The sequence below is a fragment of the Sciurus carolinensis genome, chromosome 5, assembly GCF_902686445.1.
Source record: "Sciurus carolinensis chromosome 5, mSciCar1.2, whole genome shotgun sequence".
Classification (NCBI taxonomy): Eukaryota; Metazoa; Chordata; class Mammalia; order Rodentia; family Sciuridae; genus Sciurus; species Sciurus carolinensis.
In genome coordinates, this window is record NC_062217.1 from 95,492,653 (window position 1) to 95,510,207 (window position 17,555).

General features: G+C 36.1%; 1 protein-coding gene across 3 annotated transcripts in view; it reads right to left on the reverse strand.

Moving 5' to 3' along the window:
• Positions 1-17,555, reverse strand: part of A1cf (APOBEC1 complementation factor) — a 73,007-nt gene that overhangs the window by 11,682 nt on the left and 43,770 nt on the right. For all 3 annotated transcript variants that reach the window (XM_047553384.1, XM_047553383.1, XM_047553382.1), the window contains 4 exons: positions 15,096-15,334; positions 8,797-8,961; positions 6,023-6,120; positions 1,603-1,876 (listed from right to left, as the gene is read on the reverse strand). In XM_047553384.1, coding sequence (XP_047409340.1) covers positions 1,603-1,876; positions 6,023-6,120; positions 8,797-8,961; positions 15,096-15,334 — 776 coding nt within the window. The remainder of the gene's footprint in view (positions 1-1,602; positions 1,877-6,022; positions 6,121-8,796; positions 8,962-15,095; positions 15,335-17,555) is intronic.

The following is a 17,555-nucleotide window of genomic DNA, read 5'->3' on the forward strand; positions in this document are numbered from 1 at the left end:
TTCTGTCAATGTGAGGCTTAAATTTCCATTGAGTTTCATATATAGATTCTTTTTGATTTTTGTTTTGCCATGTTGCTACTTTGATTTCCTCTTGGTGGCATAAAGAGATGAAAACTAAGTTGATTATACTTCATTCATGAATATTATTCATTGATTCCTTTCTTATTATAAATTACATATTTTCCCCTTAGAAGCTTTTTTCTACATCACAACTGATTGACAACATATTTAATATATGGATTGCTTAATGATATATTTTAGATTTTATATGAATAATGTTTCAATGACATTTATTATCATATAACATATATTATCATAGAAGTTATTCTGAAGGAAGACCTGATGATTTCTTTTGTGTTATAATTTTGGCAGGAATGATTATCAGTATAGAACTTTTAAGACTGTTGAAGGATAAAGGTCTTAAAATGGTCAATTCAGTTCTATTGAAAGTTTGTAAAACACAGTAAAATAATTGTCTCCACAGTAATATGAGTGTGACCTCTTGCTTCTAAGTCAAACCTGACCATGGTTTAAATACATAATTTATTGATATTGCTAAGACTGATGTCACCTTACGAAAACAGGACTGGGATTTTGATGGCATTAGCCACATTCTAGAACAGCCACACTCACTTGTCCTATAGGTAGAGACAAACCAATTGCTTGGAAATAAAAAATATTTTCCTTATCTTCTATATTGCTTGAATAAATTGAGCTCAGAAAACTGTTTGAATATTGGGAATTCTTATAGGATTCAAACATGAAATTGCTATGGTTGGAAGCCAGATTGAGTTTGTTTTTCTATTTGGAGTTTATATGGTTTCTTATATAATAAAGAAATTAGTTGATTTGCTCAATGATTGACTTTTTGAAAGCATAACATATATTCATTAGGAGAGGTTAGAAGAAGCATCCCATTGATCTGTTAGACTATATTTATGATAATTTGTAATTTACATATAAAGATGATGCCACTGAGTCACCATCAAATACATAAGGGTCTTAAAATGTTTTTGTTATTTGAGGTAATCAATTTCCATTTTCCATTGGACGATATTCCATTACCTTAGAAGTTTTTTTTTTTTTTTTTTTTTTTTTTTTAAACTGTGGATTGGACCCTGGGGAACTTTACCACCAAGCCGCATCCCCAGCTCTTTTCATTTTTTATTTTGAGACAGGGTCTCACTAAGTTGCTGAGGCTGGGCTCAAACTTGCAATCCTCCTGTCTTAGACTCCTGTGTTGCTGGGATTACAGGTGTGTGCTACCATGACTGGCCTTTGGAAGTTTTGTAATCAGTATAAGATGTTGGAGCTAGGTTTTAGTTTGAGCAAATTTTATCGATCTGTGCAAAGATCAAATTTGTGCACTATGTTCATTTACACTAAGTTCTGACTAAGACTTTTCAATTACCAGTTGTGATGTAAAAAAAAAAAAAAAAAAGATTCCTATGAAGTGAGAGCTATTTATATATTTGACTTTTTTAATAATCATTTTTCCAGTCCTTTTCTCTCAGTGGACATACCCAATTGGCCTAAGACTATTGCACTACAAATCATTTGAAATCTTGGAGTTTCTCTAAAACAGGAGCTGACTAGTGTTACCTCTAACAGAAGGGGCTCGAATAATGGCCCTGTTGCTGAGGTGGCCTTTGGTGGCTGGGAAATGAAGACTGGGAATTGCTGCATAGGCCTGGGGGGCGTAGAAGACAGGAGCTCCAAGGTAGGTTGTGGTGGGATCATAAACATGGCCCAAAGAGTAGGTGTACTCTCCTTGAAGCATGGTGCCCCTTCCACCTGTGCCTCGGGTATACCTAACATAACTGTCCTTGTCCACTGGTTTGGCTAAGGTCACTTCAATGGGGGAACCATCCAGCACCTGTTGTAGAGAGCAAGGAAAAAGTAACATAAGAAGACATTAGGACAATCAAGTGTGACTGAGCTCTAAAAACAGATCTCCTTCTGAGTCTTAGAATATTTTCTATATGTTTACTGACTGGTTCAGTTATTCATATCTTGTGTCTTTATAGATTCTTATTTGTATGATACTTAAATTTTCTCTGAGTGGTTTTGTTGGTAACTTTCATAAGACACCAACAGGCTTGACAGTGGCATGTTGGCTACTGCTCATTGATACATTGGTTATGAATTTATAATCTAGAGATAGGGAGAAAAATTATGAGATGGAGAATTATGTAATATTTCTATAATGTGATATATATGTTTTAAAGCACATATTTATAAAATCATATAGTTACCAGAAATTTTAGGTTCATTCTGGGTAGAGTATAATTTTTACTAAGTGGTACAATAAAATAAAAGTGAAAGAAAACAATAAAGAGTTCTTATCATTTATTAACACTGAGCTGTCAGGGAGCCAAATGTCTTTCTCATTAGAGCAAATACACAATAGGTAATTTTCACTGGGGAAGAACAGAGGCTCAGGTGGGACCCAACTCAAGGAATGGAAATCTGTGAGGCTATGCATTGTCTCCCACAGGTACTTCCTTGTGAAAAAAACTTTTGATCCATTGGCAATTGGGAGCTAATAAACAGGGTTGGTAGGGATTGCGATAGGGGGATGGGAGCAGTACTGAGAATTGTCCAGTCATGCACCACTTAAAACATGTCCTTTAAAGTTTTTGGAGTAGCCCTTCTCGGTGGCAAGTTTCTGAAACAGTAAGCAACTCCAGCTGTTGAAGATAATATCTGTGTAGATCTTCATGTGTAACTAACTCCTATGTACAGTTTGCCTACACATGAAACAAAGATGTCTCTCAACAGATACTTGATAGATTCATGTATTTTCTTATTTAAGGGACAAAGTGTTGTCAGAAAACATTTGTGGCTTCTTTGAATGAGAAAATGATCAGTCTCTATTTTACACAATGAATGCAAATAACAAAGTGTTCCTGCAAAAATTCCCATTCAAACAGCCGAGTGTGCATTCTATCCTTCAGTTTCACAAGTGACTCAGTGGTTCCTGGGCAAAGTGAACTGAAGTGCGCTGGGCAAAGTTTCTGCCTCATGGTCAGCCTGACATTTTCATCAGCCTTGGTGGCAATTTTCCCCTAATTTCATGTATGTACCTTAATTTTCAGTAGTAGGACCCAGTGTCAAATACGGACAAAATGGACAGAATCCAGATGATACTCAACAATCTTATATTGCTGTTGATGCAATTAGAAGAAACTTGGAATGTTGAAGAAAGGGGATGGACTTAGGTATAAGACTCTTTATATCTTTCATTCTGTCTTCAGGAAAATGAGGTACTCAAATAGGTTTCTGTTGATAAGCGCTTCCATATCAGGAAATGTTTTGAATGAAATAGTCACTGGCCAAGTCAGATTTCTTACTGTAATAGATTTTGTTCTGCATTTCTCTGCCCTCTCCAATAGCATCTTAAACTCAGCATAGTATTTTAGTTATTGAGTTTAGACATCTGAAGAGTTGGGACTATGTCTTATTTATCAGTAGACCCCAAGACTTGAAAATTTTCTTTCACCTCATAGACATCCATACGAATTTATAGAATAAGTGAGTAATCATGTTGAAAGCTAAAGTCATCACATTTTCTCCAAATAGGCTTTTCCACCTGACTTCCCTACTAGTCTGTCATTAAGAAAAACTTAAACTGCCTTCCCCTTTTTCATCACCTTCTCTAGTCAGTTACTAAACACTTTGAATTAACTCCTCCATAGTTCTGCATAGAGCTCTCTATTATATTCCATTTCCACCTTAGTTCAAGCCCTTATTTTGGTTATTGTAATTGCTTTATAACTAGTTTCCATCATATCTCTCTTGCTACTCAATAAAAAGTCAACTCTTTCGATGTTAATTTCTCTAAATTATACATGATCATTATTCTACCTCACAAAGAAACTTCAAAGTCTCACCTTGCTTAATAAACGAAATGTAAATATCATTATTTATACTTAATAAGCCTACATACATCCTGGGGAAACTTATCTTTGATTTTTTTTTCATGCTACATTATACTTAAATATAATATTTGATCTATATTTGTTAATAATATTAAATATAATTAACTCTATGTGTGAACATTGCTATAAAAATATCTAGCTGCAAAATTGAGACTAATTAGAATAATTTTCCACTGTAATTTTTACAATATAATTACTTAGGCTTTAATTTATGATTGGCTTTGTCTTCTCAGCAATCATCATGTATACTTAGAAATGTTTCCAAATAGAAAAAAGTTAACTTACAGATTGTTTTCAATGTAATAACATGACATTGTCAATATACATAATAGATTCATGTTGTTACATTGAAATACTGTTTTGTTTCATATTTATGTAGGTATGTATTTTAATATGCATTACCTTTTGCTTTTCAGTTTTCAGTACCCACCCCCTCCCAGTACTTAAATTTTTGAAGGCTCCAGGATGTCTGAAGATACCTGGTCTGGGAAGTCTTCCATTTGTCCTCCAGACCTACTCCCCACCAATCTCCAGCCTGCCTGCTGCTCTGGGAGACTTCTCTACGTGGCTTCTCACCGGGGCTTGTGACCTTCTGTATTATCATTGGACTTGACCAATGAGAAATATTGACAGGAGGATAAAGAGAGAAACAACCGCAAGTTTGGGGCATGTGTCTCCTGGATCCTTCTCCAAAAGGTTACCTTGGACTGGCAGTATTCCTTGACCAGAGGACATTATACTTTTCAGACAAGATTGGGCCTCCTCAAGGTGGTATGGCTCTTAGTCACTACTCCTTTTGAAGAGATCAGCTGTACCTAATTCTCCTCTCTTTTAGGATTTCTATTAATCTGCAGTCCCTTGTGCCTTTGACTTTAGGAGTGCTGTGAGCCTCAGGTTCCTGTACTATCTCTTTTAATTTCCCTACTCCCCGCTCACATATCTACAATTAATTCCTTTGCCAATGGTTTTCTCTTGGTATCCTGATGGATGTAAGACTCAAGGGTAAAACAGCCCCTAGTGCATTATGTTTTAACCATATTGCTCTACATTTTACTGTTCTCCAATTTTGCCTTCTAATTTCCAAATTCTGACCTCTACGACTGACTCTCCTTTCCATATTTTATCTTTTGCACTTAGACCCAATTTCCATGGCCTTTTCTTCATATTATCTTCTCATATCCATGAAGATTTTCTGGCTCTTGATGACCTGCTTCTCTCTTTGAACTTTTTTTTACTGCTTTTCTATCTCTTTTTATGATACTTTACCTAACTATATTTTGCATAGGCGTTTGTGTTTCTCTTATTCCTCCAGGAGAATTTTAGCTTTTTTTTTTTAAGGTTCTTTCTTTTAGTTGTAGATGGACACAATACTTCATTTATTTATTTTTATGTAGTGCTGAGGATCAAACCCAGTACCTCACAATTGCTAGGCAAGTGCTATACCACTGAGTCACATCCCCAGCCCCGAATTTTAGCTCTTTGACAAGTATTTTTGGTTTAATTCTCTTTGTATTTCAGAAAATATTAGTAGATAAGTGTGTTTTAGGTTTATTGGACTGATGTAAATACTAAATTGGTTTCTATAGACAAATTAGTAGTAAGGACATAGATGTTTGTTTTCCCCCAGATCTTACACTTGGCAAGACGAGAAATTCTAAGCCTTCTAGAGCCCGCAGATCAAACTCTGAGGGTAGAATGACATTTTGACATTTTAAGAAAGGGACCATTGGCTCTTAAAATACTGTGTTACCAAGTATAGTAATGAGAGAAAATTAGAATTGGGAGGGGAACACCTTAAAATAATTAACTTGAATCCCCACTTTCTAAAAAAATTGAGAACCAGTTATTTGTTCAAATTAGAAAAATACTTAGAGGTAGAATTGGCTACATTAGCTCCATCTCCATTTTCTGCTGTATGTTTCATCATTTCCCTTTTGTGCATCTTAAGCGGACTGCAGCAGACATGTTGGACATGGGGAAAGATGAAGTGGGATGGACTTGCCTAATTGCTCTTTTGAATAGGATGTCTATACCAAAGTTGGATTGAATCTGTGCATATTTTATTTGTTGTCCTACATTACCTTCCCATTTAAAGCCTTCATAGCCTCAACTGCATCTTCTCGGCTACTGAAGTGCACGAAGGCATAGTCTCGGATTTTTTTTACCCTCTCTACTGCACCTGCAAAGAGAGTGAAAATAGCCAGGTTAGCAACTTTGAGACAGTACCCACAATGATGCAGTTAGCTCCTAAGAGTATACATAAGCATCTTATCAGTAATCTTTTGTGTCCAGGTTTAAAGTTCTATAAATTTTAAAGATTTTGTCTGTAAGTTTAAAACAACACTTGTAGTGTGACTTGTTATAATTCTCTATGGATTTGTGTTTTCTATTTTCTAAGATTTTTAAGGGCAGGAATGGCAGCTTACTTTGCATTTTATATAAAAGATAGTATCATATGCAGTGGTAGAACACCATTGAATTGATTCACACTCAATTATTGGTTATCTTTCATTTTAAGTTTTATGCCATCCCTCTGAAATATCTTATTTCTTTTGGCTATATAATAGAATCTTAGAGTCAGGAGAGACTTTAGTAATGATTTTGATTTTTTATTACTTTCACTATACTTATTTTTACTTAAATGTTAGGAAACCACGATTCTGACAAGATAGATGACATTTACAGTCCACATAGCCAGGATCTAGAACCAGATCTTCTAAAGCCTATCAATGCTCTTTAAATAAAAAAATAAAATTGCTTCTGAAAGAACTGCTGAGAGCCAAGATTCCCTCCCATGCTATAATGATACCTAAAGGTTGGAAATAGTGTAGATGTCTACTAATTCTACTTTGGGGAATGTTTCATATAGAAATAAAATTTGTGTGAAGTTTGTACACAAATTTACTAGTATACCAATTATAAGGATACCAATTATACCACTATTGAAATAGCAATAATAAAACTACTTAATGTCTATTTTTTATGGGAGTGATTAAATCTGGTACATTTATACCAACATCAGAGTCTTCAAAGAGAAGAGACCTATGAGTACTAACGTGGAAAGGTCCAGACCCACTGTTTATTTTTAAAAGTTACAAAATACTGAAAGAGTGCCAGTTGCATGAATGACTTGAATAAGAGTGGGATGTGGGGATCCTAGAATTGTTAAATCGGGGATCTCCCACCTGCTGGTTGTGCGGCCCTGGGTAAGCTACTTTACTCTGGGTTCTGATTTTCTTATCTAGAAAATAATGGAACTAATAAATTAACTTACATTATTGGGTCACTATGATGAATAAATAACACATGATGCAAAAGTGCCCACTATAATGCCTGACTGATAGTGACCAGTCCATTGTTTGCAGTTTTCTGTGTTAGCCATGAATTCACAGGTGTTGGTATGTGCCTACATCATAATATTAAAGTATAGGGAAGGTAGAGTTACTGAGACTGAAGAAAGATAAATCTTTGGGGAATTTTTAAAAAGAAAAAAATGACATCCTTGCTAATTAACTTCAGAGTGAATCATCAACTTATCATTTTATTATGCCTGAAATAGCACCCAGAGTTGGAAACAGACAATACGAATATATAAGGTGAATATTCTCAGGCAGTTTAACATGGTGACACCATGACCCAGGGTTTATCAACATCCTAGAGAGTTTTCCTGAAGACTTAGACATTCTGTTATGGAAAGATGTTAATACTGTGATAAAACCAGGTCAATATTGTCCAGAATGTATTCCAAGATACACTAACCCCACAAGATGGTCTGCCACAAAAGAGGATCCATGTTCCAAAAGTTTGAGAAATGAGGTATCCCACATCTCTTCTTGGAGACTTTCAAGCATATTAGAAGGCTAATGACTTTAAGTCCCATAATAAAGAAATCTGCTTAATTTTGCAGAATCTAGTGTTTACAAACTTATTTGACCAGGGGCCCTTTTATCAGGAACATCTATTAACAGTTTATAGACTTGGTGTTCTGTGTTGGTTTGTGGAAATTCTCATTTGAACATTGTTTCTTGAAATGCTTTACCAGTTTCAGTGTTGTAGCTTCCATGTTGAGAATAAAGAGAGTCAATCTTGTAGCTTATAATTGACATTGAAAAAGTATTGACAAGATAAATAGCAACTAACTATCCCTTTTTGTCAGAACATTTCCTTGATTCCTTTTCCTCTCTCTTTACCCAGTTTCCAAAGATTAATCATCACCTCCTTACTTTTGCACCTGAAGTTACAAGTATATTCCATTAAAACAGTGGTTGTCAACTGGGGGTGATTTTGCACACTCCTGGGGTACATTTGGTAATGTCTGGAAATACTTTTGGTTGTTATGGAGGTCACTACTGGTGTCTGCTAGGAGGGGTCTAGGCTGCTACTGAATGTCCTGCCATCTGCTGGACAGATCCCCACTATAATCATCTGTTCCAAAATGCCATTAGTGCTAAGGTTGAGAAACCCTGCCTTAACCCTAGAGTTATGGCCATTTACTCAGCAATACAGTCAATATTTGTTGAGTACTTATTATATTCTAGGCCCACAGACTGAGTGACTGAGAACTGAGAACATAATAAGAGGAAAAAGAACTTATATTCCTGCAATTGCTAGTTTAGTGAAGTAAATATGTATTCATTAATCACACAGATAAATATATGATTATAATATTGTTGAATGTTGTAGAACCATAGGTCTCATTTTCTAATTCAAAGATGGGAGTATAGCTTGAGTAATATGCTTTCAATTATGAGAATGACTTCAATAAAAGCTATTCTCTTTAAAGTTATGGGAAGCCACCTCAAGCATAAGCTTGTAAAGTATGTTTTGAAAAAGTAATCTTACATGTACGTCCCACCTGGTCTAATATTGTTGAATTCCTTTTCAATCATCTCTTCAGAGGTGGACAGCATAAGGTTTCTTACATACAGGATTTTCACAGAAGACATGGTGTCTTCATCAACTTCTACTTCTGGCTCTGCCCAGTCTACTGCAATCGGATGTCCCCATAACTGAATTCTTCCTATGGAAAATGATCACAAGTATGGTTCATTATTTAGAAATAAGGATAACATTATCTCAGTTCATACTGATGTTATTTTTAAATTGAACTGACCCTTGAGGTCTTGAATGAGCAAGACCATTAGAAGAGGTTATTATTGATTTTAAGACATTCAAAAAATGTAGGAGGTGGTTAGAGAGTTCTGTGTGACTAGTGGTTTATTATAATGATTGAGTATAAAAGGAAGTAGGCTGTGGTTTGAAATAGAAGCTGTAGACATGTTTGGGTCTTAAGACAGATCTTATAGGGGCAAGGTAATTGTTTAAAGTAACAAAGGAAAAGGGGAGAAAGGCCAAGAATGGATTTAGGACTCAGATATAGAATTTGGCTTTCTGAAACATTAAAAAGGTTACTAGAACATGTGTCTACTGCTGTTGGAATCTGTGTTGTTATCTGGGCCAGGCACCATTTGAGATGTCTCACGAATGGTACTTGGGCAAATGTGGGTGGGACCCAGGCACCCCTAGTTTGTTCTTTGCCCCTCACACCTACTGTGTTTCCTCCTAATTTTCTTTTAAAGCTTGGGTAACTTGGGAATCTGGAGAAAAATAATGTTCTTTCTTTTTAATCCTAATTAGGAAGAAAGATGAAGAGCAAAGAAAAAGTCTATGATAAAAATTATTTTAAAAAATATTAAACCAATAAATTATTATTTAAATAGTTTTAAACAGTTTTTACAGCATACTTTTATAAATTTAAAACTAAAGTATTTGCATTATAGCAGAAAGTCATATATATTGCATTGACTCACTTTTATAATTTAGTGACATGAGATCGCTAAGCAACGGCACCATAAAACTGTTAAGATTCGTTGCTGAAAATTCAAGGAAATAATTCTGGCACTAAAAATTCTGAATACTAACCCAGATTATCAATAGTTTTGGAAGCTATAATTCAGTGACTGGTTTTCAAAGTAGCCAAAGTTTCTGTCAACTGTAGAGACAAAGTTTCATTACTAAGTATAAAAAAACTTTCCAATAACTTCCCATCTATTAGCATCTCAGACTTCACAAAAGTGGAAAGAACTATAAGGTATTTAGTATAATTACTATCTGTAATTCAGGTTAACACAGACATTTATTCTGGCAAAAAAAGCAGAAGTGTTAGAAACCTGATCTTTAAAAAAAAATACAGTTACTGGGGATTTAGCCCCAGGTCATGCACATGTTGGGCAAGTGTTCTACCACTGAGCTACATCCCTAGCTCAGAGTATGATTAAATAATAACTTTTAACCTTTAAGAGTCAGTTCAGTTATGATAAGAAATCTGACTCTCCTTAACGTGTAGTTGCTGTCCAGGATTACATATATTTTTGTATTTCTATAGTAATTTTTTGTTAAGTACTTTTCCCTACGTGCTTTCTCAGTTCTTTCTTACCATAACCTTGTGGGGGAGGGGAATTAATCCCAATTTTACAGAAAAGGAAATGAGCTTTAGAGAGGGTAACCTGCCCAAACCTATTTCACCTCACCACCTCTCTCCTTTGGATTTTGTGGTTCATTTCCTTTACCTCTGTGAGGTTCGGATCCATGTCACAGTGATAAGAAGATGAGACTCAACTCCAGTTCTGAATTTGGTGGTAAACCTAGTTTGCTTTTATTCATTGTTTGGGAATAAACTCTATCCTGTGAATAATACAAAGTTGGAGAGAAGAAAGTCAGGAGTCCTCAGTATTGGTAAGGATTTATTTATTTATTTATTTATTTATCTATTTATTTAATTATAACATATAGGAGGCAAGTATTTTCAACCCAGATTCATCATTTTATTCCTTGGAAAGCACTTGTGATCTTTGACAAGTCTCTTCAATAAATGCTACTGGGAAACCTGGGTATCCAGAAGCAGAACAATGGGGTTAACCCTCATCTCAGATTATATAAAAGAAACAACTCAAACAAATGAAAGACTCAAATGTAAGACCTGAAACTGTAAAACTGCTAGAGGAAAACAGAGGGGGAAAGTTTCTTGACATTGGTTTGGACAATAAGTTTTTTAATATGACCCCCAAAAGTACAATGAAGAAATCAAAAAGAGAAATATGGAATTGAATCTAACTAGAAAACTCTGCATAGCAAGAAAATAATCAACAGGGTGAAGAGCAGATGCAAAAAGGGGGAAATATTTGTAAATTATACATTTGATAAGGAGTTAGTATCCAAAATATTTATGGGATAACTCAATCACAAGAAAACAAATAATCCAATTAAAAATGGACAGAAGACTTAAATAGACATTCTGGAAAGAAGAAATATGAACAACAACAGGCATATAAAATGCTCAAAATCATCATTGAAATGCAAACTAAAACTGCAAAGAAATATCACTTTACTTTGGGTAGAATGGCAATTATCAAAAACACAAATGATAAATGCTGGCAAGGATATGGAGAAAAGAGAATCCTTGTTTGATGTTGGTGTGGATGTAAACTGGTACAGTCATTATGGAAAAAAGTATGGCGGATCCTCAAAAAATTAAAATAGAACCTTCATGTGATCCATGTGATCCTCTGATCCTACAACAGGGTAGATATCCAAAGGAAATGACATCAATATGTCAAAAAGACTTATGCACTTCCATGTTCATTGCAGAATCATTCACAGTAGCCAAGATATGGAATCAACCTGAGTGTTCATTGATGGATAAATGGATAAGGAAAACTTTAGAACTTTGTGAGTCAGTTGACATCATACTGGTAGCTTGAAATTAGCCACAAAGTGTTAACAGCATGCAAATAGGAAAATGCTACCAATCAGGGCTCTTGTTTTTCCCCTGAGAGCAACTATTCAAGATGTACCAGCTCATTACTGACACTTGGATGTCCCTGGATGACCCCTGGATGTCCCTGGATGTTGCTGTAAATGGTCTGGGCCTCAGGATTTTAAAACAGCCCTCAGTTAATTAACATGCAACTAAGGTTGAGTACCACTGCTCTTGGTTTCATCTTCCCAGCTTGAGACCATTGTAAACCACACATGGGATTAAAGAGCTGCATAAAGCCGAAAGGAACAGAAATGAGAGGAGACATGGGAAGCAATGATTTCTACAAACATCCATGAAGGACTGTGATGCATGTCAGGGTGGCAGAGTGATTTGAGAACATGGGCTTTGAAGTCAGGTAAGTTCAAAACTGGAGCAATGATATTGGCTAGAAAACATACTCCTAATCATCTCTTTCATCATCTTTATAATAAGAGTACCTACTATTGTGAAGACAAAGGAAGATGATTCAGGTAAAGACTCAGTTTATCTCTTTTCAACAATATATACTCCTTAAATTTTTTTCTATTTTCTTGTAGGTACAATTTCCTCAGAATATGCACTCTTTGAGTACAATCTTAGATGTGTTGTTTTATCCTCAGAATTTCCCATGTCATTTAGCAGAGAGCATTATTTGTTGTGGATGCTTAATAAATATTTGCTGGTTGAGGGTTCCTATTTACATTGAGGTGTTCCTATTTACATCCCATGCAGGATGTAAAATATCATTAACTGATAAATTTAGCAGTAGAGCACAAATTTGACTGCACAATTAAGGAAAAAATTCTTAATTGTGGCCTGTGCTTATTTTTTTCTTAAATATCTCCCCCTTCTTTAAAACTAGACTCCCCACAGGGTTGCCAGTTACTGAATTCCTTTGTTGCTGGCAAGTCTACAGTGGAGAAACAGGTAGACAGCTCTGGATGGGTAACCAATTTTGTTCTTAGGTCTTACTAGAAATAGAACAGTTTGACCCAGCAGACTCATGCCCCATTGTGCTTCATCCTGTTGGTTTGCTGGTAAGACAGTCTGACTGAAACCCAGTGGAGTGAAGCCCAATTGAGGTCATCTCAAAGGGTCATAGTTCAGGGGGTTGCCTCCCATCATGATTAATGGGCAGTGAAAGGGGAGAGTGAGGTAGCCTCTCTACTGTTGAATCCTGGGCACAGAATCCATAAAGGAAAGTCAGGGCCTTGGCTGGAAGCCTTAACCAGGTACTTGAGAATTTTGAAGCCCAGCTACTCAGTCTTGCTTGCCTCTAGCAAACTCAACTTATAGAAGTTTCCTTTTGGGTCAATGTTGTTTTCTTTGAAGAGATGTGGAAATTTTCTGGAGGTTCAGACCTTCCAGGAGTATTGGTTGTCTGGATCCTGAAAACTCTTCCACCCACTAAAGACCGTCTTTCACTGTCATTACCCCTGTACCCCCCAAACTCATTCTGCATATCTGATTTTACAGGTAACGAATGACTGCCTGAGTGTGAAAGTGATTAATATGGGTGGGAATAGTGACAGTGGGCTCATCAGGATGTTGGCTGAGTTGATAAAGGATACTGCATTAAGAATAAAGGAGGCAGAAATGAGCATAATGGTGTTGGAGGAGTCAGTCCTGATAGAAAGGAGAGGTTTTATTTGAAAATAATTCACGGTGACATGAAGGAATGGCCACAAATACCAGGGTCAGAATTTACTCCTTATCTCATATGCAGCAAATACTTGGGGAATATTCATGAACTGGCAGGTTAGTGACACCATTCAGTCAGGCTTTTCATAGAGACTGACTTTCTACTTTTTTCCAGAACTTGTTTAAAGAATGATAGGACAGCGTTAATCTAGTGGTAATGTTCAGGATGGAGTAGGCAGAACGTGGGTGTGTCAAAGACAGAGCAGAACTGGGAAGATAAGTGGGAGACTCTGAAAAAATAATCTAAGGTGGAGAATTTATGTGTTTAGATGACATTGGTGGCCTGATAACAGGATGGATACAAGGGACTTTTCAATAGTAGGAAGGTTGGTGTTGAAAAGAGAAGAACTGAAGACGATAGCAAAATCCTAAGTCCAGATCACCAAGAAATTTGGATTCCACAGCAATGGACCTTTGATTCAGATGACTTGATGTTTAAGTAGTGAGAAATGAATTTTTAACACTAAAAATATCCACCTTCCTAATAGATTCAGCAGTTTCTGGAGTATCTCATATTTTTTCACTTTAAGCTCTTTGTGAAAATATTATTAAAACATATTTTTCAAGCTCAGAAGCTTTCTTCCAAGTTTGAAAATTTCTAGAAGGCTAATCCTACAATCAATTGGTGTGTTTTGTTTTTGAGAATGTGTACCAGGGCAATATAAATCTACAAAGCTTTGCTGTTTTGTTTTTAATTCTGGTGTCTCTCCCATAATTTTCATAAGAAAAATTAATTCTTAGGTGTCCATTCTGTCATCTTGATATTCTTACTTTAATACTTGACTGGGTAATTTTTTTAGTGAACATTTTATTTTTAAATTTAATTTAGTTATGGTATTTTTTAATGGTGTGTGCATAAAATAAGGGATTTCTTTGTAATATTTTCATGCATGCATATAACATACTTTAATTGTATCCACCCTATTACCCATTCCAATTCCCCTCCATTTTCAAATAAGCGAGGTTCTTTTTTATATTGGTGCATTATAATTACACTTAATAGTGGGAAGAGCTCAAGATCTTAAAACACTTTTTCCTAAGTTGATCTGACTGAAACAGGGTCTTGCTCGAGTCTTTTAAACTCAGGAACTGGTTGTTTTTGCTAGAAGGGGACTTGTCCTGTGGCTGGAATATCCACAAAGATGCCCTTCTAAGGAGAGCTTCTTTGCTCTCATTTAGACAGAAATTATTAGACATCAGGGAGTCATAATAAAAGTACATCACTTGTCATTGAGATTACTTACAGTTTTATTGTATCTACATTATAATGAATAATATATCCTATTTCTAATAAGATTGATAATATAATTTATATGCAAAAATAACTGGTTGATATATTTAATTTTTAGAAGATTCTTCACTTTAAAGATTCATTATAGGATTGCTATAGCTTAAAGTTCTAGATTTCTCCAGCACATGTAAATCAGACCTAAGGCACAGAGTGAACATTTCCAAACCCCATATGTGCAAACTTCAAGGAACTGAATCAACTATGCGATAAATAAGAAAGATGAAGAGTTAAAGATACAAGAAGAGGACATAAAGAGAAAAAAGGAACAACAATCATTGCTTTCTTTGATCAGAGGGCAGGGCAGCAGCCTGAGGACGGCCAGGTGGAGTGGAGAAGCCTGGTCTTTGACGATGGAGTTGCTAACCTGGTAACAGTTTCCTCCTAGCCATGGCAGCTGCCCGATGACTTTCATATTCCACAAAGGCAAAGCCCCGGTTTTTGCTTTTATCTGCAGCACTTGGGTAGACGATGACATCAATGACTCCTTCGGTGACCTTTTTCATCTCCGATAAGATTTCTTCTCTCTTTTTGGTTTTTGGGATTCCCCCGACAAACAATCGACAGTTGTCCACACTAGCACAGACCCCTAAGAGACGCCCATTTCTGCAAAAAACAGGCATTTTGATTGACAAAGATCATTGTGTGGTTAAGGTTTACTGTGGAGGTTGAAAATGTATGACCCCGGGCCAGAGAGGTGTTTGATTTCATAGTGTTTAAACCATTTATGGGCTTCTTTTGGAAGATCAGGAGATGTGACAATACTTTTGAAAGGGGAAAGAATGATATGAAACTGAGGAGCACCTGCTCTTTTTAGACTAGAAGTGGATCCATGAGTTATCAGTCCATGCCACTGTCCGATGGGCCCCTAACACTGAGGGTGCTATACTTGCCCACATTCTGCACGACACCTACTTGTCCTGCAGATATTTGGGGTGCAACTCCTCATGCTCCATTTCTTTTCCAGCCAATGAGAGAACAGCTATTAAAAATGGTGACTTATACTATAACATATTTTGCATATTAGCTTATTTGGCTCATACAAAGCAGCCTATGAAATGGGCAAAGTAGGTGTTATTTTCATTTTACAGATGAACTTGGGACTCAAAGAAATTAAGTGATTTGATGAAGATGTTATAGATTTGAAGGAATGAAACTGGTCTCTGGGCCCTCAGTTTCTGTTTCTTCCATGCACAGAGTTACTTGTTAGCAAGATGAAGGATACCTTTATGGTCAGAGAAGGGATGGGTTCAACTATTCAAGAGCACATTTGGGAAAATGATTCAAAAGTCTTAAGTGTGTATAACATTAGACCAAATAATGCCCCTTCTAGGAGGGCACCCTTAGTAGATAGAGAGGAACACTAAGTTTTTATGCATAGTTATTCATTATCATTTAAAGGAGTCACCATATTGAAAGTAAGCAATACTTTATAGTAAGGAACTGATTTAATGCATTTTTATTGAGAAGTCACAAAATGCCAATAGCCATCCATCAGCTAATACAAAAATGCCTTCCCCCTTGGTAAATTTCATTAGGGTGATAGTACTGCTACTGGCAGGGAATCACTGGTAAATAAGAGATAGACATTCATATCAAAAATGCTCTGCAACCATTGAAAGAACACAGAAGAACACTTATTGATTTAAAAAGTCAGTTCACTATATTCTGCTCAACAAAAAACAAAAAGTCTGTAAGATAAGGATGTGAGAAGGCCATTTTGATTAAAAATGTAAAAAAATGTGTAGAAAATCTGGAAAGGCAATATTGTGTCAATACAGTGGTTATGTTTAAGCACTACTGTTATGGAAGAATTATTTTAACTGTACTTTTTGATGTTTTCCATGTGTTATGTATTGGGCCATATACTTTTTAAGTTATTAAAAATGGATACAGTATCCTTAACAGAAACTATTCATTTGCCACCAATAAAAGCTGTCAACCAGGTAAGTGGGGGATTGGTCTGATTTTCTGTGAACTAGTGGCTCTAAGGTGTGTGGCAGGGATTCTGACCATGTTTGGGCACAGTCCTAGTTGCTTCCTGTGCTTTGCTGAAAAATCAAGAATCATTTATCAAATCCATGACAAATCCATCTCAGAAGGTTGAGCTTTGTCCAAGGAATATGGTTTCTTAAGGGAAGGAACATTGATAAAGTGATCTTCCAATTGTTATTTTTTCAAAAATTCTCTTAAAAAAGACAAAACACTCTTCTCTTCTAAGACATTTAATGAGAAATGAAAAAGTTTTTGATAGAGGGCTGACCTGGTTATCAGTTACCAGCAGGGGGAGCCCAGAGTTTCTCTTTCCTAATTTTAAATGTGTGTGGTTTGTTAGGAACCTTCCAGCAATTGCTTGGAGACAGAGTCATCTTTCAAAAGCTGAAGGTACAACTTTAATGTCTCTAAAATCTTGGCATTTACTGTTCAGTGCATATTTATGACAATTGTGAATCCCCCGGGAAATGGGGGCTAAAAGCAAATGGAAGACTATGGTCTTCTCTTCAAGAAAGGTCCTCTCTCTGGCAGGACTGACCCAAGGTAGAGTGGAAGTCGTGAGGGTAGCTCTGGGGTCTTTCTTCGGCTATTTCATATTCCTTTTATCCCAAGCCCTAATTTGTGAAGTATCTCTGCACCTTTGCCTTGCTTCTGGCATCCAACCGAAACTTTGACTGCAATATGGGCACTAATTCTCTTTCCAAATTCTTTGTCACATTTCTCTTCTTCCTTTTCTCCCTCTTCCTCTCTCACCACCATCATAATTATCAGCAGACTTTTATAGAGCAGCCAAAGTGTGTCAGGTGCTGAGATTTATGTGTATTATCTCATT